This window comes from Canis lupus, chromosome 33 (genome assembly GCF_048164855.1).
Source record: "Canis lupus baileyi chromosome 33, mCanLup2.hap1, whole genome shotgun sequence".
In the NCBI taxonomy this organism is placed as follows: domain Eukaryota; kingdom Metazoa; phylum Chordata; class Mammalia; order Carnivora; family Canidae; genus Canis; species Canis lupus.
The window spans coordinates 29,768,603-29,795,425 of NC_132870.1; the positions used below are offsets into that span (position 1 = coordinate 29,768,603).

General features: G+C 35.6%; 1 protein-coding gene and 1 long non-coding RNA gene across 4 annotated transcripts in view; one reads left to right on the forward strand and one right to left on the reverse strand.

Annotated features, from left to right (window-relative positions):
* Positions 1-26,823, forward strand: part of SEC24B (SEC24 homolog B, COPII coat complex component) — a 94,732-nt gene that overhangs the window by 18,448 nt on the left and 49,461 nt on the right. Inside the window, exons 2-4 of one of the 2 annotated variants that reach the window (XM_072810589.1) lie at positions 2,864-3,613; positions 14,096-14,266; positions 23,214-23,318. In XM_072810589.1, the coding sequence (XP_072666690.1) occupies positions 2,864-3,613; positions 14,096-14,266; positions 23,214-23,318 (1,026 nt within the window). The remainder of the gene's footprint in view (positions 1-2,863; positions 3,614-14,095; positions 14,267-23,213; positions 23,319-26,823) is intronic. The other variant, XM_072810590.1, reaches the window with a different exon arrangement.
* On the reverse strand, positions 14,028-22,752 carry LOC140623869 (uncharacterized). Of its 2 annotated transcripts, none has more exons than XR_012023402.1 (3): positions 22,474-22,752; positions 15,254-15,309; positions 14,028-14,250 (listed from the first exon to the last, which is right to left on the reverse strand). It is a non-coding gene; the product is annotated as an uncharacterized lncRNA (long non-coding RNA). The 2 variants fall into 2 exon arrangements; XR_012023401.1 differs by having other exon boundaries at positions 15,275-15,309; positions 22,474-22,747.

Here is a 26,823-nt window from a genome sequence, read left to right on the forward strand (position 1 = left end):
AGTTTCCTATCAGACTCTTTTCCTTTTAAGTAAATAAATTCTTTCTCTGACCATGTAAAATATCCTATAAGAAAAGAAAAGTATGCACCCAGTAAAATGGTGTTAGTTTGGGTTCTTTGTATATTTCTTGGAATTAAAATAGTATGGATGTCATTTTTTCCTTACAGTTTGATTACATAAGTTAGCTTTTTTCTGCCATAGAATACGTATTTATGTGACCAAAATTAAGATCCCACTACATTATTGAGTAGAAATTGAACCAGAATAAGGAAAGATAAGCCCGGGCCGCCTGGGTGGCTCAGGGGTTAAGCACCTGCCTTTAGCCCAAGGTGTGATCCTGGAGACCCGGGATCCAGTCCCACGTGGGGCTCCCTGCTTGGAGCCTGCTTCTCTCTCTCTGCCTCTGTCTCTCTGTCTAATGAAATAAAATCTTAAAAAAAAAAAAAAAAAGGAAAGATAAGCCCTATTCATATATCTTTTATAAAGAATGTTTTTATATTTTTATGTTTTATTTTTTTAATTTTTAAAAAATTTTTATGTTTTATATTTGTATACATTATTATAGCAAGGAATACAGTGGCACTTCCTTTGTGCCAGAGAACTTGAAATAGCTTGTGAATATTTTTTTTTATTACACTTTCATTTGAAGTATGGCACAGATAATGAATTCCTTCCACAACATAGGAAAATTAGATTCTAGGAAAAAATTTACTCTTCATTGGACCCAAGACTGGAATTCCATTGTTTGGGAACTATTGATCATTTGCTGGGCTAAGGAAAGCCAGCCAGACTTTAGTATAGTATGGGGTAACGGATTGTTTAAAAGCATGGATTTGAGCCAGACTACTTAATTTATCTTAGTCCTGGTATGTCCTAAATATGTGACTGTATTAAAAGGACTTCTGTGCCTCATTTGCCTGATTTGTAGAGTGAATATAATGATATCATTTACTTCAAGGGACAGCGAGTGGCACATAATGTAATATGTTTAATATTTATAATAAATATAATTCTAAGATTAATGTTAATATGAATGATATTGATAAAAATATATTCTATAGTGTTCAAAGATACGGATATATGTCAATGAAAGGAATGAAAGCATTAGAGGAAAACATGAGTGTATATTTATGTAATATTAGAATGGGGAAGGCTCTATTAAGTATGATTTAAAAATTTATTGGTGCAACTTGGGTGGCTCAGTGGTTGAGCCTCTGCCTTTGGCTCAGGTTGTGATCTTGGGGTCCAGGGATCAAGTCCTGCATCAGGCTTCCCACAGGGAGCCTGCTTCTCCCTCTGTCTGTCTCCGCCTTTCTCTGTGTGTCTCTCATAAATAAATAAAATCTTTAAAACGAAACAGAAAACAAACATTTACCAAGCATGAAAGAAAGATTTTACTGTATAAAAAAAGAACAAAGTCAGAAAACAGTAACCCAAGCAAAAATATATGTAGTACATAATAATAACATAAGGTTAAATTTCTTAGTACACAAGAACATTTATAAATCATTATGGAAAGCACAACTCTGTGGAAAAAGAGCAAATAATAAAGAAAGACACATTAGTAGCTAAGAAATATTTGGGAAGATTCTTAGCATTACTTAAAGTTAAGTAAGTACCTGGAATTTTTCTCCCCTATCAGATTGGCAAAGACTGAAATGCTACTCAATGTTGGAAAGATGAGGCAGTCCTAAACATTATTTATAGGAGGTATAAATTGATAGACTTTTTGAAGAGATATTTGGCAATAATTGTCAATTTCAAAACACAAACCCTTTGAACTCTCAAGTTTCACTTCTAGGAACTTATCCTACAGATTCATCACAGAGGTTAACCTCATAAATATAAATTCACTCCTCTCATCAACGGAAATTTAGTAAATGTTACATTTCTAAGAAATGCTGTTTAGATTTTTAGAAGAATGATGACGATTTATATATGCTAACAGAAGGATATTCAGGCACATTAAGTAAAAGAAAAGCAGGTTGCTGATTTGTGTCATGAAGGATACACAGGAAACCGTTAAGTATAGCTACATGTGGGAAGAAGGATATCAGCTACTAGGGAAAGGGGGAATTGTACATTTTACTTTATGTTCTTCACTGTTTGAATTTTTGTTTTTACAGTAGGTATATTGTTACTTTTATATTTTTTTAAAAAGCTAATAAAAAAGGTTTACACTTCATCTGTGCTGGGTATAGTAGTTATCTATTGCTGTATAACAAAATACCCCAAAAGTTATCGACTTATATGACAGATATTTAATCTCATAGTTTCTGAGGGACAGGAACTTAGGAGCAGCCTTGCTGGGTGGTTCTGACTTTGGATGTCATGAGATTGTAGTCAAGCTATCAACTGGGGCTCTAGTTTTCTTAAGACTCTGTGGGTATGAAGGATGTACTTCCAAGCTCACTGATGTGATTGTTGGCAGGCCCCAGTTTCTCTTTGGCTGTTGGCCAGAGTTCAGTTCTTTGCCTCATGGATTTTTCCATAGGGTTCTTCATAGCTTGGCAACTTTGTTCAAACTGAGTGATCTGACAGGGAGCCAGCACTCAAGATTAGGCTAATCTTGAAAGTGATATATCATTACCTCTGTGATATGCTATTGGTCACACAAATCAGTCTTGGTATGTTGTGAGAGGTTGTAAATTTACACACAAGGTATGAATACCAGGAGGTAGGGATCACTGGGGCCCATCTTGGAGGCTATGCTACCACAGTGGGTCTGTAACAGTGTATGTCTTTTTTGACAATTTGGGGTTATGGAGAAGTAAATTAATTAGGGTAACATTTGATGGGAGCTATGCTTAAAAATTAATTTTCTCTATGCAAATGCCTATAAATGTTTGTTTTTCTTTTTCAGGTCCAGCACAAAATCAAATGCAGATTCCATCAGGGTATGGATTGCATCCTCAAAACTATATTGCTCCCTCAGGACATTATCCTCAAGGACCTGGGAAAATGACCTCTTTGCCATTGGATAGCCAATGTGGTGATTACTACTCTGGTCTCTATACAGTACCGACACAAAATATGGTGACTCCTAATACAGCAAACCAACAACCAGGAGCACAGCAGATGTATGGCAGGGGTCCTCCTGCCCCTCATATTGTGGGATCCACTCCGGGATCTTTCCAGGGTGCCACGTCATCAACATCCCATTTGCATACGAGTGCCTCCCAGCCGTACTCCCCTTTTGTGAATCACTACAGTAGTCCAGCCATGTATCCTGCCAACTCTTCTGTTGCTTCTCAGGGATTTCCCTCTACTTGTGGTCACTATGCTATGTCAACTGTTTCTAATGCTGCATATCCCAGTGTTTCATATCCTTCTCTGCCTGCTGGTGATCCATATGGGCAGCAAATGTTTACCTCACAGAATGCTCCAACTGTTGGGCCTGTCAGAGAGGATTCCTTTCCTGGTCACAGTACAGCCATCAGTCATCCAGCACCCCTCCCACCTCCTCCGTCACACCAATACCACCAGCAGCAGGGTCTTTCAGGATGCAATACTCTCTCGTGGTCAGCTTCAGGCCTTCCGTCAGCCCAAGATAATCTCACCCGAAACCACACTGGCTCCCTGGCTACACCCAACAGCAACCCAACAAATACTGGTAGGTTGAATGAAGAGTTCACCAAAGCATGGCTAAAAATCAGTGCCATTTCCAATCAGGTTTTTATTTGCATGAAGGTTTAAGATCGTATTGCCTAATAGACAAATTGAAAATTAGCTCACCTTTGTAGTTTCTTTGCTTTATTTATTGCAGTATTTTGCAACATCTGCCTGAACTGTTTCCCTTCACCTATTCAGTTAGCCACCTAACCATCTACCTTGCACAGAGCTGTGTTCCTTGTCATGACTGGGATCTCAGTCAATATTTATTGATGTATTTTATGCCACTGCAGTAGTTGTCTTTAGTAGGAGTTAGGTGTGGGACAAAATGGGAGGGTCTCTTTGGGTATATGCTTTGTTAGCCACTACTTTTTTTTTATATTGTTTTATATTGTTCAAACTTGTTACTGTTCAGCTAGAGCCTTACTGTAGAATACCACACTGATTTCTCTTAAGTGAGCACCTATTAGTAATGCTCACAGAAGATACTGTATATGTATATAATGCATAGGAATACATACTAAAGCTTATGTTTTATCTTCCCAAATTGGTAAATTAGGATGAAGGGTGGGGAAGTGGGAGAAAGATGCATGAAGAATACTTTTGTGATTAGTCCTTCTGACCTTCCTAAAGCAAGATGTAGTTAAATCTATTAGTTTGAAAATTATGTTTGTAAGTTATCGGGTCATTTTAGTGTAGGGTTTCTATATCTTACACTCATTTTATTTTTTTATTTTTTTTCTTATTTTTTTTTCTTGCACTCATTTTAATTCAGCTTGTGAGCTTGAACTTAACAAAATATGCTTGAATTGAATGAAAGTGTAGGTAAAGAATGGGAACTGGTCAAGCTGTTGTAGTTTTCTGAACGATGTCTTTGAATTGTCTATCAGAGTCCAAATAGCCATAAAAGTCAAGGATGCCATAGAATAGTATTCTTCCTTGAACAGTTAGATTGTTTAAAATTAGAACTTTGAAATATTATATCTGAACCATACATTTGAGAACATCTATTCTTTCACTGCTGTTATTTAGAAACACTTGGCTGCAAACAGCTAATAGTAGTTTGAACAAAAAAGGTGGTATTTTTCTCACATAACAAGTCTAGGTAGATGTAGTGGATCCCAGTGTCTTCAGTGTCTTTTTCCTCGCTACTCTACCATCCTTTGCATGTTGGTTTATAGAAACAGAATAACTTCTGTACCTGTAGACATCAAGTCAGAATTAGAAGCAGGAGGAAGGGAAAGGAAGGAAGATGGGGTAGTGGTACTGACAGACTTGCCATATCATTTGCCAAAGCTGTTTTAAAAGACAGACCCTTATTTTAGGGAAGGTTAGAAAATGAATACCTAACTTTGTAGCCTTCATGATAGAGGCAGGCAAGAAAGGAAGGGGTTGGCATTGACTGGGTTTTGGGTAAATCAACTTAAAACATCTGTCACCATTCCCAAATCTGGCTGTGCATCAAAATCACTGGCACAGATTGTGATCTTCAACCTTACTTACTGAGCTAGAATAGAATCTTCAGGATGGTCTGGGGAATCTCTATTTCTGACTTGATCTTATGATACCTAGTAAAAATTCAAATTCTGTTTCTTTTTGTTTTACAAATGAGGAAAGCTATCCAAATTGGGTTGCCTGCTTGTGGTCATTAATGTTAGAAACCAAGTTTGGGGACACCTGGGTGGCTCAGTGGTTGAGTGGCTGCCTTTGGCTCAGGTCATGATCCTGGGATCGAGTCCCTCATCAGGCTCCACGCAGGGAGCCTGCTTCTCCCTCTGCCTCCCTGTGTCTCTAGTGAACAAATAAATAAAATCTTTAAAAAAGCAAAACAAAAACAGGAGCACCTAAGACTCTCAGTGGTAGAGCGTCTGCCTTCAGCTCAGGTTGTGATTCCGGGGAGCCTGCTTCTCTCTCTGCCTATGTCTCTGCCTTTCTCTGTGTCTCTCATGAATAGATAAATAAAGTCTTTAAAAAAAAAAAAAAAAGAAACCCGAGTTTGTCCTTGAGGTCTTTCTTTGACTCCCAGCCTTCCATTCTCAGAACCAGGGCTTTCTGTTCCCTAGAAATTGTTTTCTTTCTCTCTTCTGCAGCAGTCTTTTTACAGATCAGCTTATCCTAAGGTCCCTCTGACTTAAGGATTTTGTGACTTTGTGACAAAAAAAAGAAATACAAATAATTCCTCTTATTTCTGAGATGGGGATGGGACCCTGAATGGAACCAATTATACAGAGATGTAGGATCAGGGAAATATGGGACACTTGGCTAATGAACAGAATCCCTAATTAGGAAGTGATATCCCTGAAAAAAATATTGAATAAAGAATAAAAATAATTACAAAATTACCTTCTATTTGAATAATTAGTAATTAGTCCTTTATAGAGAGAGATGGGATATATTTCCATTCTTTTAATCCTTTTGCTATACTGTGAAAGCCATAACAAATATAATTTTAGAAATTAATTCATGTTAAATAGGGGGGTGGGTTTTGCCTCTAGATTGTTAATTTTTAATTATAGTTTAGAGTTTGACTAATATATCTCAGGTTAATTTGACACTTTTTTTTTTTTTACCATTTCAAAGGAAATAAAGAGGTTACTTTTAAAACATACTTTGAAATTAAATATTATAGAAGTTCCCAAATTTTCTCAGTTGAGTTGATGTGTATCAATATTTTTTTTTTCATGGTGCCTCAAGGAACTTAGTAGTAATAGTTCATAAAGTATTTGCAGATATCACTGTGTTTCTCTTAGAAATTTTAAATACCCTTGGTAGTTTTTTATAATGAAAAAACTGAAAGTAAAGATTTTCAGCACTAGAAGTTTTGGCCACTGATTTCTAGAGATAATCACAGTTAGCAATTTTTTGTGTATCCATCCCGAAATTCTCTACACGTGCAAGTGCTTACAGGTATCATAAGCACCACATACATACCTAGGATAATCATTAAATACTGAGGAACTGGGATCCCTGGGTGGCGCAGTGGTTTAGCGCCTGCCTTTAGCCCAGGGCGCGATCCTGGAGACCCGGGATCGAATCCCACGTCTGGCTCCCAGTGCATGGAGCCTGCTTCTCCCTCTGCCTGTGTCTCTGCCTCTCTCTCTCTCTCTCTGTGACTATCATAAATAAATAAAAATTTAAAAAAAAAAATACTGAGGAACTATTTTGTATGATACACTAAATAACATGAAACTGTTGAAATTTGTAATTTTTTGGTTAACTTATGTTACTTTTACTAAATAAAACCCACTTAATCTTAATACATAAATGTACTATATTGGAACGTAATAAACCGAATTCATTAAAAAAATAAAACATCCCTTAGAATCCTGTGAATTTTTGCAAGGGTGACTTGGGTGCCTAGGTACAAAGTTTGGCAGCCATGGGAATATTGAATTAAATTTTCTAGAAAGACAACTTTTAATTGCTTTGGATGCCCTTAAATAATATTGTCACATTAGAATAATAATCTTAGATATTAAACATAGTTTTGTGTGAAAGTCAACCCTCGAGGAATTGACAAAAACAATTGCAGTTTTTCTTTTAAGATTTTATTTATTCATGAGAGACACAGAGAGAGGCAGAGACTCAGCAGAGGGAGAAGTAGGCTCCTCGAGGGGAACCCGATGTGAGTCTCCATCCCGGGACTCCAGGATCACGCCCTGGGCCGAAGGCAGGCGCCAAACCACTGAGCCACCCAGGCGTTCCTAAAAAATAACTTTTTTTTTTTTAAGATTTTATTTATTTATTTATTCATTCATTCATTCATTCATTCATGAGAGGCAGAGGGAGAGGCAGGCTCCATGCAGGGAGCCCGACATGGGACTCGATCCTGGCTCTCCAGGATCAGGCCCTGGGCTCAAGGCGGCGCTAAACCACTGAGCCACTGGGGCTGCCCCTAAAAGAGAACTTTAAATGGTTATTTCATTTGCTTTTTTATAAGAACATGTCAGTATAATTCAGCACTAGAACTTCAAATTTATTATTATTATTATTATTATTATTATTATTAAAAGGTCTATTCCAGGGCTCCTGGGTGGCTCAGTTGGTTAAGCATCTGCCTTCGGCTCAGGTTATGATCCCAGGGTCCCGCATCTGGTTCCCTGCTCAGGGGGATCCTGCTTCTCCTTCTCCCTTTGCCTGCCACTCCCCCTGCTTGTGCATGTCTTTCTCAGTTTTTCTCTCTCTGTCAAGTAAGTAATTAAAATCTTTAAAAAATAAAAGGTCTAAAAAAAAAAAAAAAGTCTGTCTCAAGTATGTATGTCTTGGGTGTTATGTTTACTTGTTGTTAACTTAGGGTAAAATTTTGGCTCCTGTGTAAAAAGTGTCATTTCATTAGGACCATTACTACAGATAAATCTCTGAAAGTTTAGAAGTCTTTTTGTAGTTTGAGATGAAGTTAGTTGAATGTGTGACTTTGGGATGTAAAGATACCCATCTTTGATAGCAAGATGAGTACTAAAATTTCATTTAAAATCATTTTATTAATTTTTTTTACTATACCTTTGCTTTGAAAAGTATATAATTTTATAAATTAGCAAGAAAAATCTTGCAAAAATGTAGAATTTTGCCAGAAAATTATTTTCATTAAAATTAATTTTACTTTTTTCCTTAATGAAAATCACATATTAATAGCATATTATGAAATAGTACTATCTGATTAATGGTGTTTTTACTCTGGGCAATTTTATAAAACAAAAAGCATTTCAAAAACTACGTATAAAAAAACAATAATAAAGATCTATATAATCCTAAATAAAAATCCACAGTATACATAACATCAAGATCTAGTTACTGGTAAGTTAATATCTGTCATCTTGGGGTATTGATGTGCCTGAGGAAAAGCAAAATTCTCAGCTTTCCCTGATATTTGATAGTTGAGCTGCAACCTTAAGAATTCTTCATGTGAAAATAAACTGCAGGCAAAATAAATATTTAAAAGGCAAAATTTAAAAAGTTTTCAGAGAAAGTATGGAAGACTACTTCTAGAAACTTGGAGTAGTGAAGGGTTTCTTAAGGACAATGCACATACAATAAATTATAGTTATAAGGAGTAAACATGCTCAACTTGACTAATTTCTAATTAAGAACTTTTCTTCATTGAAAGACATGAAGAAAACAAAAAGATAAGCCGGGAACTAGGAGAAAAAAATACTTTTTTTTTTTTTTAAAAGATTTTATTTATTTATTCATGACAGAGAGACAGGCAAAGGGAGAAGCAGGCTCTGCGCAGGGAACCCCATGTGGGACTCAAACCCAAGTCTCCAGGATCACACCCTGGGCTGAAGGTGGCACTGGGGGTTCCTGAAAAAAATACTTATAGTATTTATCCAGAATATACAAATAACACATACAAATTAGTAAGAAAAAGACCAACAACCGAAGAAGAAAACAAGATGAAACGAAAACATACTCAACTTCATGAATAATCAAGAAAAGAAAATTAAAACTAGAATGGGATATCTTTTTATACCTAGTCACAAAATGATAAACATTTGAAAGTCTGACCATACCATTGTCAAGGATGTGGAGTAACAGGAGACTCTTAGACACTTGTTGTGATAGGAGGATTTATTGGTTTAATATTTTAGAAGAATTTGGCATTAGTGGAATTGAAGATGGCCATACCCCAAAATATAGCCATTCCACTTCTAAAATTTGGTGCATGAGTCACCCAGACTTGCAAAAATGCTCGTTCTTATTCATCAAATATAGTGTAGCCAGGCCTAAGATTCTACATTTTCATCGTGTTTGTAAGAGATGTTGGCAACCTAGGGACTACACTTGAATAGGAAGCCTCTAGAGCACTACGTCCTGTTTAGATGTACAGAACTTACAAGAAATGGTGACATTTGTTTGGGATACTGGGCCAAAAGGACTAGTCTTCTCTCTGGGCCAAAAAGAGCTTATTTCCCACAGGCTGCCCACAGACGGGATTCTGAGTCCCTTACTGCACACCTCATACCCATTTGAGCTATAGCACACACTTTGAGAAGCTCTGCCCTGAGGAAACACCTATACCTGCACCAGAGATGTGTTCATGAATATTTATAGCAGCACTGTTTGTGAAAACAAAAAGTGGAAACCCAAAAGTCATTATAGTGGAATGGATAGATCAATTATATCCTTGCAATGGACTGCTGAACAGAAGTGAAAATGTGATACAGGGCTATACTCATTTACATGAGGGAATCCCAGAAATGTAACATAGGAAGTCATGGAAGAATGCATGAAGAATGGTATCATTACTCAGTTAAAAAAAAAAAAAAACAAGCAAAAATAATGTTTAGGAATACTTGTGTGTGTGGCTAACTATTTAAAAACAAAAGCAAGGGAATAATAAGCAATCCAGGAGGGAGGACTTCTGTGAGGAGTAGTACACTGACAGCGTCAGCAGTTTTGGAAGTGTTTATTTTCACAACTGGATGCTGAGTTCATGGGTATTTTATTATGGTTTTACATGTGTATGTGTATATGCCTATATGTATCACATAAACTCTCATCTATACCAATTTTACTAAAAAAGTTTGTGACATCAAAGCAGGGAGTAAGTGTATTCCTCTTTACTGGGAGAGAGCATGACAAGTTCAAGGGACTGGAAGATGACCAGTGAAGCTAGAGGATAACAGGCTAGGATAAGGCTAGGGACTTAGAATCATTCCAGGCCTCGTTAGCCGTGTTAGGAAGTGTTGAGGGTAAGTTGTTTTTTTTCTTCACCCTGAAGCACTGGCAGCATTTTGAAGGATTATAAACAGGTTGGAGAGTGGCTTTAATGTTCTGGAACAGAGAAGGGCCCTGTTAAACTGCTTATCTTTACCTTTATGTGTGGAATTGATTTTGAAAAAGTAACTGTGGGAATAGTTGGAGGCCTAGGGTGATGGAATTGTTCTTGATTGAGGTGTTTTGTTTCCTTCTGCCAAGTGCCTCTGGTACTACCAGCTTATTGCACTAATTCAAGTCCAGACTCCAGACTCACTGGACTATGAATGTTCTGAACCAAAGCCGCTGGTGTTTGTAAGGACCAGATTCCTGGTTTATCCTTACCCTGAAGTTATAACCCTGCAGAGCACTCTCTTAAAAGTGGAAGTCCAGGATGTCTTATCAGGTACCCCATCCGGTATGTCCTGGCATGTGTCTTCTGGTTCCCATACCCTGCAAAGCCACAGAAAACTGCAGATCAGGTCTGTAGCAGAAAGTGAAAGCAACTTTGAGTGTTGGCTATTTCTCTGAGTTTTCAGTTTCTTAGAGATTTTATTTTAGCTCAGAAAAATTCATTAATAGCACATTAGGTCTTTGATGGTTTTAAGAAAGTATTTTTTTAAAATAGTTTTGAAAGTTATCTTTTTTATATATATTTTTGTTGTTGGACAGTTCTGATTTTTTTTTTTAAGATTTTATTTATTTATTCATGAGAGACACAGAGAAGAGAGAGAGGCAGAGACACAGGCAGAGGGAGAAGCAGGCTCCATGCAGGGAGCCTGATGTGGGACTCAGTCCTGGGTCTCCAGGATCAGGCCCTGGACCCAAGATGGCACTAAACCACTGAGCCACCTGGGCTGCCCTGAAAGTTATCTTTAATAGGAGGTTTGGCCTTTACCTCTCGTACTTACTGTGTCTTCCACCCCCCTTCCCTTTTCTCCATTGCTCAATCTTATTTTATTTTATTTATTTATTTATTTTTTAAATTTATTCATGAGAGACACAGATTGAGAGACAGGTAGAGATATAGGCAGAGGGGGAAGCAGGCTCCACGCAGGGAGCCCGACGTGGGACTCGATCCCAGGCTCCAGGATCAGGCCCTGGGTAGAAGGTGGCGCTAAACCGCTGAGCCACCCAGGCTGCCCTCTGTCGCTCAATTTTAGATGATTATATCTTTCTTAGTTTTCACTTTGCCCTGTTAAATGTACTTACCACTCTGTTACGTTAGCAGTTTTAGTGAGTATATCAGTTATCTAATTGTGGTTTAAAACAAAAATGACATTAGTTTTCATAGTTCTGTGGGTTGGTTGGACAGTTCCTCAGCTGGTTTTTCCTGGACTCACCCATGTGTCTTCATTTAGCTGGAGACTTGGCTGGGTTGGAATATCCTAGAACTTCACTCCTATGTCCAGCAGTTGGTGCAGATAGTGTACTGGCGTGCCTAGGTTTTTCAACACTTTTTTTTATGTATATATTTTTTTATTGAAGTTTGATTTGCCAGTATATAGTATAATACCCAGTGCTCATCCCGTCAAGTGCTCCCACTCAGTGCCCGTCACCCAGTCACCCCATCCCCCCGCCCGCCTCCCTTGCCACAACCCCTTGTTTGTTTCCCAGAGCTAGGAGTCTCTTGTGTTCTGTCACCCTCTCTAATTTTTCCCCACTAATTTTCCCTCCTTTCTCCTATAATCCCTTTCACAATTTCTTATATTCCCCGTATGAGTGAAACCATATAATGATTGTCCTTCTCCGACTGACTTACTTCACTCAGCATAATACCCTCCAGTTCCATCCACGTTGATTAACTAACTTCCTTACATGATAGTCACAGACAGCATTTCAAGAGCAGAAGGGCATAGCTACAAGGTTTCTTGAGATTTGAGTTCTGGAACCTGCATACCATTACTTCTGCCACATTCTGTTGAGTAAAGCCAGCCACAAGATTAGCCCTAATTCAGAGGGAGGAAAAGTAGACTCCACTTCTTAATGAGAAGAGTTGCAAAATATTGTGACCATGTTTTCAGTTCCCCACAATGATGTTTGTCCTTCCTAAAAATGGTGAATAGCGATTCAGAACTACCTTCCACCTTCTTCCCCCCATCCCCCATATTTATATCATTTGTATACTGTGGGACATATAACATGTTTGGGATTTTTTTCTTAATTTTTATTTATTTTAAGTAATCTCTATCCCCAATATGAGGCTTGAACTCATGACCCTGAGATCAAGAGTTGCATGCTCTTTAAATTGAGCCAGCTAGGTGCCCCAACATATAACATTTTGTTCTGTCACCACATTCCTGTATTTTTTTTAGTCTTAGATCTACTAAGTTTGTCTCTCTCTATATGCACAAACATCATATGTGTTTAAACATGCATACATGTATGTACCTACATATATGCATGTGTTCAGTATATCTTCATTGCTCACAAGTCTTTTGCCATAGGTTTTTTTTCTCCCTAACTTTGAGATATAATTGACATACTACACTGTAAATTTCAGATGTACAATATGATGATGGATTGATAAATGACACACATATGTGTTATAAAATGATTACCCACAGTAGGGTTAGTTAATATATCCATCATATGACATGGTTACCTTTTCTGTGTGTGTGGTGAGAACACTTAAGATTTACTGTCTTAGCAATTTCAAGTTTATAACAGTACTGTTAACAACAGTCACCATGCTGTATATTAGATCCCCAGAACTTATTCATCTTAAAACTGAAAGTTTATGGTGACAGATGGTAAGTACACTTATTGCAGTGAGCATTTCATCCTGTAGATAATTGTGAAATCACTATGTTCTACAACTGGAACTACTATAATACTGTATGCCAATGGGTATACATCAATAAAAAATAAAAATTTACAGTTTATGCCCTTTGACCAACATCGTCCTATTTTCCTTTCCCTTCACCCCCTGCCAGGCCCTGGAAACTACCATTCCATATTCCTCTCTGTTTCTATAAGTTCAGCTTTTTCTACATATAAATGACACTGTGTACTATTTGTTTTTCTCTGACTTATTTTACTTAGCATCATATCCTCAAGGTCCATCCGTTTTGTTGCAAGTGGCAGGATTTCCTTTTTTATGATTGAATAATATTCATGTGTGCATGTTTTTTATCCATTCACCCATCAGTGGACACTTAGGCTGTTGCCATGGGTTTTTTAGTGACCTCTTGGTTGGCTGAAGATTACCGTCTAGATCCACAGTTTGTTATGACAAAGGCCCACTATGAGTCACATGTACTTTATTTATTCCAGAAATCCAAATCTGGTACTACCATTGAGTCCTTACTTAGTTACATTTGAAATACAGCCTCTGATTAGTACAGGAAATAAGATGTGACGGTTTATAATACAAAAGTGGGTCTGAGCTAATACTAGAACCATTTGTGGAATTTATGAACTATATTACTGCAGAAGCAAAGAACCTCTATTCATTTTATCTTAGGTCCCATTGTTTAGTACCATAATGAATTAATAGTAGTGATCATTAGTAAAGAAAAATTGTTTGGGGTTCATTTTGTTTAAAAAGGTAAGGAGGCTTATGACATGTCTTAGGAAAGTTGCTGTTAAAGATTATTAAAACATTTGGTAAGTTTTCAATTTTTCTGAAAATCATTTCTTTGGACTTCCTTATTTTCTCTATTTAATACTAGATAAATGTAATACTACTGATATTTCTATAAGAACTTCAAATAAACCATATTTTGTTGGCTTTTAATAGATGTAAAGTTGATTGCTGTGAATGAAATAGTTTTTTTGTCTTCAGTTTCAGATTCTTTATCTTGTCCTGTTATGCAAAATGTTCAGCCTCTCAAGTCCAGCCCAGTCGTATCCACTGTTTTAGGAGCCTCATCAACAAGGGTGCCTCCTGCTGCAAATCGTCCAGTTGAGCCGGTAGCCTCAGTTACACAGCCATCAGAGCTGTTACAACAGAAAGGTATTTGAAAGATTTACTATATATAAGTGGAGAGAGAGCACATACACACTACATATACACACACACTGATTCAAATAGCAGATTTGATTTGATTTTTTAATTTTTTAAAAACTTTAATTTATTTATAATCTCTGTATCCGACATGGGGCTCGAACTTATGACCGTCAGATCAAGAGTCACACACTCTTCTAACTGAGCCACCCAGATGCGCCTCAAATAGCTGATTTTTAAAAAGTCAAACTGTATAACCATAACTTATAGAAAATAAGAAGTGTAATTTATAATCTCAATTCAAACACTATTTCCTTTTTATATATTAACTTCCAGTCTGTTTATGATTTTTTTTGCATAATTGCAATCATAGCTTACATATCATTTTGTATATTGTTTACATTTATTAAATTATATACAACTCTTCATATATCCACAAAATCATTATAGTCATTTTCACGGCTAATACTTCATTGTGTCAGTGTATTATAATTTACCAACCCATCCCTTTGTTGTGGAACATTTGTTTTCCTGTATTTTAAAAGGTATTATAATTTTCTTTTAGGATAAAGTATCCAAGATTTTTTTATTTAATGAATCTCCATATCCTATTTGATGATTTCTCTACTTATTATTATTAATGAAAGTAACTTTTGACTCAATTTGGAGAATAAGAGGGGTGAAATGAAACTGTAAGCCATACCCTTGCAGCATGAACAAACAATGAAGTTTATTCATTTGCTTGTTTAATATTCTCCATGTGTTAAATAAGTGACAGGTAACTGAAATACGTTGTTTTGACCCTTTTTCCCTACTTTGCCTTTTATTTTGGCAGTATTTTGTTTTCTTTCTGACTAAAATTCCGAATCTATTGATCTTTCCATTTAAAATACTGTATTTTTCATTTCATGAGAGATAACTGAACTGTTACTAGGAATCTATAGTTTGTATTTCCAGAACAACCATTAATACTATCTAAGGAACTGTACTACTTACTATATAGTGACAGCTTCTCACCTTGAATATGAAGAATTCTCTTTCTCTCTTACATTCTGAAATTCAGAAAAAGCACCTTAAGTTGTTTTCACTACTTATTATCTGTTGACTATGTGGTCAAGAGGACTTTCTATCATTTGATCAGATTATACATTATAAATTTTCTTATTTGGCTTTATAGGAAAATCAACTGCAGCACCATGGAGTGTCCATTGATTCCCAACAAGCCAGTGGGTATATTAGGAATAAAATCTAGTTTTTTATAAGCATTTGTGTTTAAAATGAAGGACTGGTAGGAATGTTTTGCTTATCATGAGTAGAAAAAACTTAAGGGTAGGTTGAGCCCTTAACTGAATGAATGGTATCTTTCCTCTACATTGATGACTACCTTCCATTTCTTAAATATTATGCTCATTTTGACCCTTCACATTGCCCCTGCTAATATCTTTTTTCCTATTACATTATTTTTTACCATTTTACTTTGAGTACCATCCTACCATTTTACTATAAGTAAATCATTTTGTAAACCACATTCCCACAAAATAATTGTAATACGTTTCCTTTTTGTTCTTACTAATAAGATAGATTTGAAAAGAGGAGCTACCATTTATTGAGCATTTATAATGTGCCAGATATTATCTCACTTAACCCCCATTACAACCTTATAATATTATCCCTGTTTTACACATGAGAAAAGCGAGATTCACAAAGATTAGGTAATTTCCCCAAGATTATAAATTACTCTACCCAAGTAGCAGAGTGAAATAACCTTTTTATCTTTCTATATAATGAGGCCGAATTGTTTTGATGGCTGCTAACAAATTTTTGATGTACTTAAGAGAAGCTCCTTGAATGAGTAACAGAAAAGAGAATACTAGAACATTTGAATTATAGCTTTTATTGTTCCGTTAAGTAGGAGATTGGCTTATTTTAGTGGCCTCTTTATCTTTGGATAGATTTGGGTTATACGACCTAATTATGTGAGGTAGGGCTACCACGTATGTTGTGTAAGTTGTGGTTTATGTGAATGGTGCCTATTGTAGTTGGGTGGTGTGGGGGCTGCATAAGCTATGCTGTGGTTCTGATATGACTACTAAAATATTAATGCTTAAAAGAGATTAATATTTTTCTCCCAGCATCAAAGACACCTTTATTAGTTATTCTCAGAAGGACCCAGCATTCTCATACTGGTTTTAAGATGGGAGGCTGCAAATTTTTGCTTACATATCTACCTAAAAAAGTTTTTGAGTACACTCTGCAACTACTTGAACATTTTTTAGATTGACATCTAAAGTTTTTCACCAGAAGTTTAAATAGTTGAAGGTATGTAATTTTTCGACATAATGCATATATTGACTTTTAAAATAAAAATCTTACATTATTCTTTGTATACACTAGAATAAACCTACCATCATCTTTTTTTGAAAAGGCCCAGATGAAAAAAAAAAAAAAAAGGAAAAGGCCCAGATGAGCCCCTTCTTTAACATTTGGGAAGTTTACATTTTTCCTTTTTCTCCTTAGTGTCATACTCTTTCCCCCGAATATAACAATATATTCTTAAGCTAGAAACTCTTTTATCAATCTATCATACTTCTCTGCCATAGTAATATTATAAAAAATAAAATTTTACATTTTGCTTTATTGCCTATGACCATGAGTGTCTGAGCATTAGCATTTTTTCTTCTGGATTAAACCATCAATACAATTATTATTAGCATATAGTTGGCCAAAACAACATATAAAAATTATGAATTTGTATATTTTTTAAATGGAAAGTACGTTTTGACTGGAAATATCTTTCAGTGAGATGAATGACTCTCCCCTATCCCCACAATAGCTTTGCATACCAGAGTTGTATGTGACTCATTACTAGAATAAGATAAACTTTAGATAAATTTCATTCATAGTTTTTATTTTCACACATTTAATTAGTAAGAAACTTTGTTCAAGTAGATAGGAATGATATTGGAAGGCTTTTTTTTTTTAAGATTTTATTTATTTATTCATGAGAGACACAGAGAGAGGCAGACACACAGGCGGAGGGAGGAGCAGGCTCCCTGCAAGGAACCTCATGTGGGACCGGATTCCAGATCCCACAGATCCCTGAATCACACCCTGAGCCAAAGGTAGATACCCAACCACTGAACCATCCAGGCATCCCTCTTTGGAGTTTTTAAATTGGTTAAACTTCTGAGTTACATGTCAGTAATTTTAATTGTTGTTTGTTAGATTTTATTTTCCAGGTTATAGATAGATAGTAGCACTATTACTTTCATGTAGCAGTTTACAATTTTAAAATACCTTTAACTTTTATTATCTCTCTTGATCATCAGGTGAAGCAAGCATGTCATATTTCATCTTCCTTTTATAGAAGAAGAAATTGAAGTTTAAAGAGGTTAGGTATCTTCCCAAAAACACCAACTCCCTAGATGGGGTGCCAAGATCAGTATAGATCTTCTGCCTGCAAACCCAATACTTGTTTTACTGAATCAGCAATTATTCAAAATATTATGAATTTCATTGTACTATTGCCAATATAATAAATATCTCATCATATCCTTTAAATGTATTTTTATCAAAAACTTCATACTATGATGTAGGTCATTTATTTTATGTATGGTATCTCATATAACCTAATTGGCAAAAGCAGTCTTCATTTTCAAACCAGTGAGGCAAATGTTATTCTTTGTCAGAAAATCTAATTTCATTTTTTTAATCTAAGGAAATATGTTCCTAGTTTCAAAGGAGTATCATAAGCTCCAATGAGAAATAAATTATAGTGTATGTCTTCTAAGCCAAATTACTAAAAGCAGTCGAATTTAAATGTCAAAAATCTAATATGATTAATTTATCCTTTTTTATAGTAGGTTATAAAAACTATGCAATGAGTCGATATGCTGTTTTTCATTACCAAATTTGAAATAAAGCGGTGTGACATGTACCTAATATTATGCTATTTATGCAGTGAGGATTATCTTGAAGCATTGTATTCTAGTGGTAAATATATGCATTGTGTGTATCAGATTCTGGTATTTGACTTTTTAAAAATATTTTAAAAGGAATAAAGTATAAAAATCAGAAATAACTGTTAATTTCGTCAGACATCATGATTAAAATATTGCCGTGTAATTAACTGAAAAAAGAAAAACATATACCACTTAGTGATAATGGGTTCCTCTCTTAGTAAATATTGTTGTTGTTGTTGTTGTTAAAAGGAAATAGAATTAAATATTGTGTATAAAATATAAGGAGGTGAGAAGTGATTATAATCATAAATATTTTATGATAAAGTAGATTGTAAAATACTTTATTGAACATCTCATATTGACTCTGAAAGAAATTACGTAGAATTTTTATCTATAGTTTTTTTCAGTGTATCTTGAAAAAAATTGGTCATCCTAGAAAACATTCTATTTGTTTTAAAAGAATTTACGTTGCTAAGAATACCACTCAGATCGGTGGAAGGTTCCTTTTTAAATGACTAGTTCTATCCCCTATATTGACAAATATTAAGAATAGCTGAAAAAAATTGTTTTTAATTAAATATACACAACAATATGTTTTTATGTTTTTGAAATTCAATAATAATAATAGCTAATAATTATATAATAGTATATTTCAGGCAGCCTTTTAAGCTTTGAAATAATTAGTGAAATAATAATTTATGAAATAATTTAATACTTAGTATATTTCAGGCAGCCTTTTAAGCTTTGAAATAATTTGTGAAATGATAATTTATGAAATAATTCATTTAATCCTTACAACAACCATTTGAGGTAGTTATTACCCCTTTTAACAGATGATGTAAATGAAAACCACAGAGGTTAGTAACTTACCCCGGGGAAACATAGCTGGTAAGTGCTAGAACCTAAAATTGAACCCGAAGTCCCCATCTTTATTCAGTGTCTTGCTGCTTATCTGTTCAGTATTTTGTACTGTTTTTGCTTTGTTCTCATGGGACTCTTTCGAAAGCAGTCAGTTATTTGACAGTAGTAGTTTTGAGCTGCGTGTATGTAGAATTATTAAATTAATTCATCATTACTGGGCAGCCTGGGTGGCTTGGCGGTTTAGTGCTGCCTTCAGCCCAGGGTGTGATCCTGGAGACCTGGGATCAAGTCCCACGTCCAGCTCCCTGCGTGGAGCCTGCTTCTCTCTCTGCCTGTGTCTCTGCCTCTCCCTCTACCTGTGCCTTTCATGAATAAATAAATAAATAAAATATTTAAAATAAATAAATAAATTCATCATTACTTCCACCAGTATACTTTTCAGTATTTCTGAATTAAGAACATTCCAGGAAGTACCAACCCCATTTCTAACATGTTTCATCTTTAACTGAAACATGTATGGCAAGGTATACCATGTATATACAGGTGTACCTGTATATATATATATACATATACATATATACATATATATACATATACATGTAGATACAGGGTGCCTTGATTAATCATTTAAGGACGGAGGAAGCTTTCCCTTTAGTGCCATAAGGATTTTTATATCTCAGGACTGGGTATTACAGTAAGAATTAGGATAAATTAAGAATATGTGTTTCCTTTGTTCAGTGAGAGAATGGCTGTTGTTAACATAGGCGCTTTTTAAGATGGGTAGGTTTTAGAAAGAGAGTACTATGGAAATTGATTCCCTTAAAACCATCATTTTGCAAAGACTTGAAAAGTCTTACAGTATGTGTTTCTAGTTTGAAAACCAGCTTAGAAAAGATAACACTCAGAAGTTTAAACTGTTCAATTTTAAAAAGCTATCAATTTTAAAAAGCTAAAGTTCTCTCTCTTTCTCTCTCTTTTTTTAAAGATTTTATTTATTTGCCACAAAGAGAGAGAACAAAGCAGGGGGATTAGAGGGAGAAGCAGACTTCCCAATGCAGGCACCCCAATGCAAGACTCGATCCTAGGACCCTGGGATCATGACCTGAGCCAAAGGCAGATGATTAACTGAGTCACCCAGGCGCCCCAAGGATTTATTCTCTTAAGACTTTATTTATTCCCCATGTAGCTGTATCCAGGGAACAGTGAAGATGCCTTTTATTAAGCAGCTCAAAGAATATGGTCTCCTGGAGAGTTTTGCCTAGAGGTACTTTAAGATGATAGGTAGTTTAAACTAAATGTCCTTTTTAAAATACTGGGGTGCAGTTGATAACAAAGCTCTTCATCATGTTAGGTTCTATCAGTGCAGTGTGTCTTAAACTTCTTGCTTTATTCGATTCACACCTTGAAAGCTCTGGTTAAAACAGAATGTTAGGATACAGCATTCCCGCCCCATTTGGTGGTAGTGGTAGTGGTTGGAGTAGGAGGTCTCCATGTACATTTTTACAGTGGCTTTCAAGCTAAGCTCTAGAAGATGTCATTTTCTACCACCTCATATATGCAATCTGAGTATTTCATACATAGGTCTGGCTGTTAAAGAATATCTAAGTAGAGGCACTCAGGAAGTTTGCATAACCATTCATATATTGTAGAGTAGATGACTTGGCTGTAACTGCTCATTTGTTGCAGTTTGTATATATTGTACCCAGCGTAGAGCAGGACATTTAAATAAAGATTGGTTGTTACTTTGGAGTCACAAACAAAAATGTCATAATCTTGTGCCATTAATATTCCCAAAGTTTACTTGGAGAAGCAAAAGAAGGCTAAATTCTGAGCATAGTAAGAGTGAGAGTTGGGGAAGGGCTTAAATCTTTCATCTCTAGCACTTCTCCAAAAGGATTGCATCTTTTTTCAGGAAAAGTAAAAAATTTGAGTATGTTGTGTGACATTCTGTTAACATAGTACATTGACATCCGTGATATCATATAAAGTGATGAATAATTTTACTCTATTCTCTTATTCATAGATTTTTCCAGTGCTCTTTAGAGTTTTGCTCTTTAGAGTTTTTTAAATCCTTGTATAGCCATCTCATTTGTTCCCAATTAAGCATTGGATATTTTTCCAAAAATAAGTGAATCTGTTTTTAATTCAGTAAATTTGGAGAAAGGGAGGAAAGTGTCTTATCATACATATGGGTTTGTGCTGTACTTTGGCTCCTTTGTTTAGTTACAGAGTCAACAGAACAATTATTGATTCAGTCATGAAAGGAATGGATTTTCTTCCGATTTTTTTCCTGCTTCGTGGACTCTCTTAGTACAGTAGAGTTTCTTTCTTCTTATTCTATGTACACGCGTACTTTTTAAAAGGCAGTGCTAATTGCATTTTGAGAAAGTACTTCATTTTTAAAGAGGTTCTTAAATTGAAGAATTTTCTCTAAAATCTTTTTACTCTTAACTTGTGTTTTATTGCAAACTTTTTAGTATATTTAACATAAGGTCCAGTATTAGTCAAATTTTCATTTTAAATAGGCTTTTGTTAGAGGAACATGCCACTCTGAATTTGGTCTTTCAAGGTATCAAGTTGATTTCTTATATTGCCTGAATTTATTTTAGTTCACATTGATTTTTACTTTCTCAGATGCGTTTGTGGTAACTACTATTTTATCTATATATATTTTTTAAAGATTTTATTTTATGAGAGAGAGAGCATGAGCAGGAGAAGGGTCAGATGGAGAAGGAGAAGCAGACTCCCCCACTGAGCATGGAGCCACCATAGGCTTGATCCGAGGACCACGAGATCATGACCTATGCTGAAGTCAGATGCTCAACCAACTGAGCCACCCAGACACCTCTATTTTATCTATATTTAAAAGATGTTCCAGCAAAGCCAGCATATGTTTCTGTGACTTACTTGGTCCTACTGGGAAGATCAAAGCTTTACTCATTGACAGTTTAACCTTTGCTCTCTTCTGAGGTCAAATTTTTCTCTTTAATAGTATTTTTCCTATGATAGACATGAGTGATGTTTCTTAACAAAATATGCTAATTTTAAAAGGTCACCTTAAATTAAAAAAAAGAAAGCATCAGAGGACTACCATGTGATTTTGGTGAGGCAAGGCTTCATTGTGCTTCCAATATTGTGAAATGTCCTTAAAAATCTACATTATGTTTTTGGGTTTCTTCTGTTATCCTTTTTTTTTAAGTTGAACTATAAGATTTTCTTTATATGGATGTTTATTCTTTTTTCTATTTTTATTTTTAATTGGGATTATTTTATTTTCCCTCTTAAAATTTGTGGATATTAATTTTAGCCTAATTTTACCAGATTTATTAAAAAATAAAAATACCCAATCACTTTTCTTTTTTTGGAGAAGTGTTACACAGTTACCAGCCATACCTTTTCCACACAATCTTCCTTCTCAGTGTGTCTTACACAGAGGACCAGTCCTCCACCTGCTTCAGACTGACATGTAGGCAATAGGTGAGATGATTGATCATCTCAGAAAATTCACTGTTTTATAATTGTCACACTTGTAGGACCACAGTTAATAATTGTCACACTTGTGGGGCCACAGTTAATAAGCTCTTTTTTTTTCCTTTTTTGAGCATCTGTGAGCAGAGAACTATTCTGAATACAGTTCTTTAACTGTCATTCTTTTTCCGTTATGAGAACTGAGTTACCATCAAGTTGGCATTAGCAGAAGGAAGGTATCAAGTATTTGCATGTGTGTTGAATGCTGTATAAATTAATTTTAGTAGAAATGATCACTGCTTACCAAGAATGTACAGTCCCAAAGGAAGTATACCACAAGGGCCCCAAGGTCAAAGAAGGTAAACATGTATAGAGCTCAGTTAAATTTTCAGAGTAGCAATGCAGTTTCCTAAATATTATCAGTGTAATACGTGGTACTTTTTTCACACTTAGACCAGTTCATATAAAAGCTGCTTTTACTAAACTGCTTTGCAGAAATTTTCTAACGGTTCCAGTTTTGATAATAAATTTGCTAACATTAAAATGCATGCTGGGATGTTCTTTAGAATGTCAGAGTTCTTTCTCACTTTTAATGCAATGTCAAAGTTTTATTTCTCATCTTTCCTGTTGGTTTGACTCTTGTGTTTGTGCTTTCCACTTTACAGGCATGCAGTATGGTGACTATGTTAATAATCAAGCTAGCTCCGCACCAACTCCCTTGTCATCAACTTCCGATGATGAGGAAGAGGAGGAGGAGGATGAGGAAGCAGGTCTGCTTTAGCTTTACACCAGTTCTTGATCTTTTCCTACTCAAATTTTCTTTTATGTCCACAGTCTATTAGCCTTAAAAAAAAAAAAAAAGTGTCTGCAGATTTAGCTCAATGAACTTGCTTGATATGGGTTATAGAAGTTTGGGTCACTTGAAATGAGGTGTTTTGCTTGTTTGTTTTATTTTTCCTCCTTTGGACATCTTTTACCATTTTGTAAGTAACAACGCATCTTTCATGATGTCAGAGTGCTTCTTTCAGAAATGCATTTCCTCTCATGTCACACATGCCAAAGAATGAGTCCTAACTGAAGCTTTTGGCTTATGCTTGCTTTAGCACCCTTTTAGGAATAATGTTTCATTTTCTGCTTTGCATGCTACTTTAATCAGAATGAACCACATGGATTTTATAATAGTGAAAGAGAAATTGGTAATGTTTCTTTGAGGTTCTTTTTGGCCCTTCTTGTCATATATCTAAAGGCCCAAAATTTGTAGTTACTGTCCTGCTTCTTGAAGTAGTAGTCCACTTCTTGCTAAGTGAAGAAGTTGTGCTTGTGATTATGTGTTGCGGCCTGTTTAATATCTTCTTCTGGCTTTGCTGGGTAGAACATGGCTGAACATTGAGCAGTTCAGTTCCTTCATTAATTCTAATAGTTTAAGACAACCAGTAAGTTCTGAGCTTTCAAGTTACATATAACTATGGTTCTCCCTTTGTCATATTTATTACTGAATAGAAGGATTGGCTCTATAAATAATATGTTTAAACACAGTTTATTTCTTATGTATTTTAAAAATATTCAAATCATTATACATGATTTGAGGAGGGGTAAAAATAGAGGGTTACAGATGGGGAGTAATTTTTTTTTACTTGAAATACATATATACCCATCTATCTTTTTGGATTTTTTGTAATTTTTAAATTTTATATGATTGCAGTCTTACAGAAAAGTTGTAAGAAGAGTAAAAGAAACTCCGATGTACACTTATATAAACCATTTTTGCCCCACTTGCTTTATAATTATACATTTTTTCTACATCATTTGAAAATAAGTTAGAGTTATGTACCTTTACCCCTCTGTACTTTAGTATGTATTTCCTCATTATAAGAACAATGTCTTACGTAACATAACCACAGTACAGTATGTTAAACACTGATGTAATAATATCTGCTATATAGTCCATAGTCAGATCTCGAGAGTTGTCTCAGTAAGGTCTTTTATAGCTGTTTTCATGGTCCAGGATCTAATTCAAGGATCATCCATTAATATTTGTGGCCATATCTATATAGATTTCTTCCATCTGAGATAATCCTTTACCCTTTCTTTCTTTTTCTTGACTGACATTTTTGAAGAATATAGGCCAGTTGTTTTTTAGAATGTAACTCAGTTTGGGTTTATCTGATGTAGCCTTGTGATTAGATTCAGATCATGTGTTTTTGGCAGAATTGGCACTAAAGTAATGTTCTGTTCTTAGTGCGCCCTGTCCAAGGCACATGATGTCGATTTGTTCCCATATTGATGATATTAACTTTGATCACTTGATTAAAATGGTGTCGGCCAAGTTTCTCCACTGTAAAGTTACTACTTTTCCCCTTGAAATTAATAAGTAATTTGTGGGGAGATTATTTTGATAGCCTGTAGATGTTCTGTTCTTAAACGGTCATTCTGTTTTCAGCATTCATTAATGATTTTTTAATTCCAACATTCCTTCTATATTTATGAATCAAGGTTTTAGTATAAAGGAGATCTTTTTCTTCTCCCTTGTTGACTTCTTTGGGTTCATATTGGCTCATGGATTCTTATTTTATTCACTTTGTAATAATCCATTATAGTCGTTATTTTGATAGCAACTTGTGTGAGACTTGGTCAGTGCCAGCTCCTTCAAACTGTCTTTTAAAAATGTTCCCATGAATCTTTAAGCACTTACTTTAAGCACATTGAGGCCTTAGTAAGATATTCCTAGCTCATCTTACACTGCTGCAGCCATTTCTCGAAGGAGTCCTATTTCCTTTAGTGGACAACGGTATTTTAGAAACCAAGGTCTGATTTTAGTGTGTGGTTTTTGCTATTAATGGATCATTGTTCTAGACCTTGAATTATTATTACTTAATGTATATATTATTCAGATCCTCTCATGATCCTTATTTTTATACATTTCAATAATATATTATTTTGTGTGTTGTCAGCCTAACTTGCTCTCATTTTTTTTTTTTTTTTGCTATTTTTCTTTTTAATTCCAGTATTGTTAACTAAATCACTCTGACTTATTCTGCTTGGAATTAGGTATAATTGTTGAAAACTGTTTCCTTAGATGGGGAAAAAAAAAATTGGGAAATCAAAAGATTAAGCATTCATGGTTTTTCTCCTCTTACCTTGTCTTGCTTAATTACTTTTTTCTTGAATATATTACTGATTAAAAATTTCCGAGTTTTTTTTTTTTAAGGTTTTCTCTAAACTCTGGTGAAATATTAGTTTCAGGTGCACAATATAGTGATTCAGGGGATCCCTGGGTGGCGCAGCAGTTTGGCGCCTGCCTTTGGCCCAGGGCGCAATCCTGGAGACCCGGGATCGAATCCCACGTCAGGCTCCCGGTGCATGGAGCCTGCTTCTCCCTCTGCCTGTGTCTCTGCCTCTCTCTCTCTCTGTGTGACTATCATAAATAAATAAAAAAATTTAAAAAAAATTCATCTACAATATAGTGATTCAACACTTCCATACAGTACCCCGGGCTAGCACAACTGCCCTCCTTAATCCCCATCACCTGTTTCACCGACTCCCCACTCACGTCCCGTCTGGTAATCATCAGTTGTTCTCCGTGGTTAAGAGTCTGTTTCTCAGTTTGCCTCTCACACTCTTTTTTTCCCTTTGCTTTTTTATTTCTTAAATTTTACATATGAATGAAATCATAACATTATTTGTCTTTCTCTGACTTACTTTATTTAGCACTGTACTCTCTAGCTCTTTCCATGTCCTTGCAAATGGCAAGATTTCATTATTTTTGTTGGCTAAGTAATAATCCAGTGTGTGTGTGTGTGTGTGTGTGTGTGTTTATACCACCTCTTCTTTATCCATTCATCAGTCGATGGACACTTGGGTTGTTTCCATAATTTGGCTATAGTAGATAATGCTGCTATAAACATCGGGATGGGGCAGCCCCTGTGGCGCAGTGGTTTAGCGCTGCCTGCAGCCTGGGGTGTGATCCTGCAGGCCCGAGATTGAGACCCACGTCGGGCTCCCTGCGTAGAGCCTGCTTCTCCCTCTGCCTGTGTCTCTGCCTCTCTGTCTCTCTCTCTCTCTCTCTGTCTCTATGAATAAATAAATAAAAATCTTTAAAAAATACATAGTTTAAACATCGGGATGGATGTGCCCCTTTAAGTTAGTATTTTTATATTCTTTGGATACACTACCTAATAGTGTAATTGTTGGGTCGTAGGGTGGTTCTAATTTTAATTTTTTGAGGAACTTCCATACTGTTTTCCAGAGTGGCTGCACCAGGAAAATTTCTAAGTT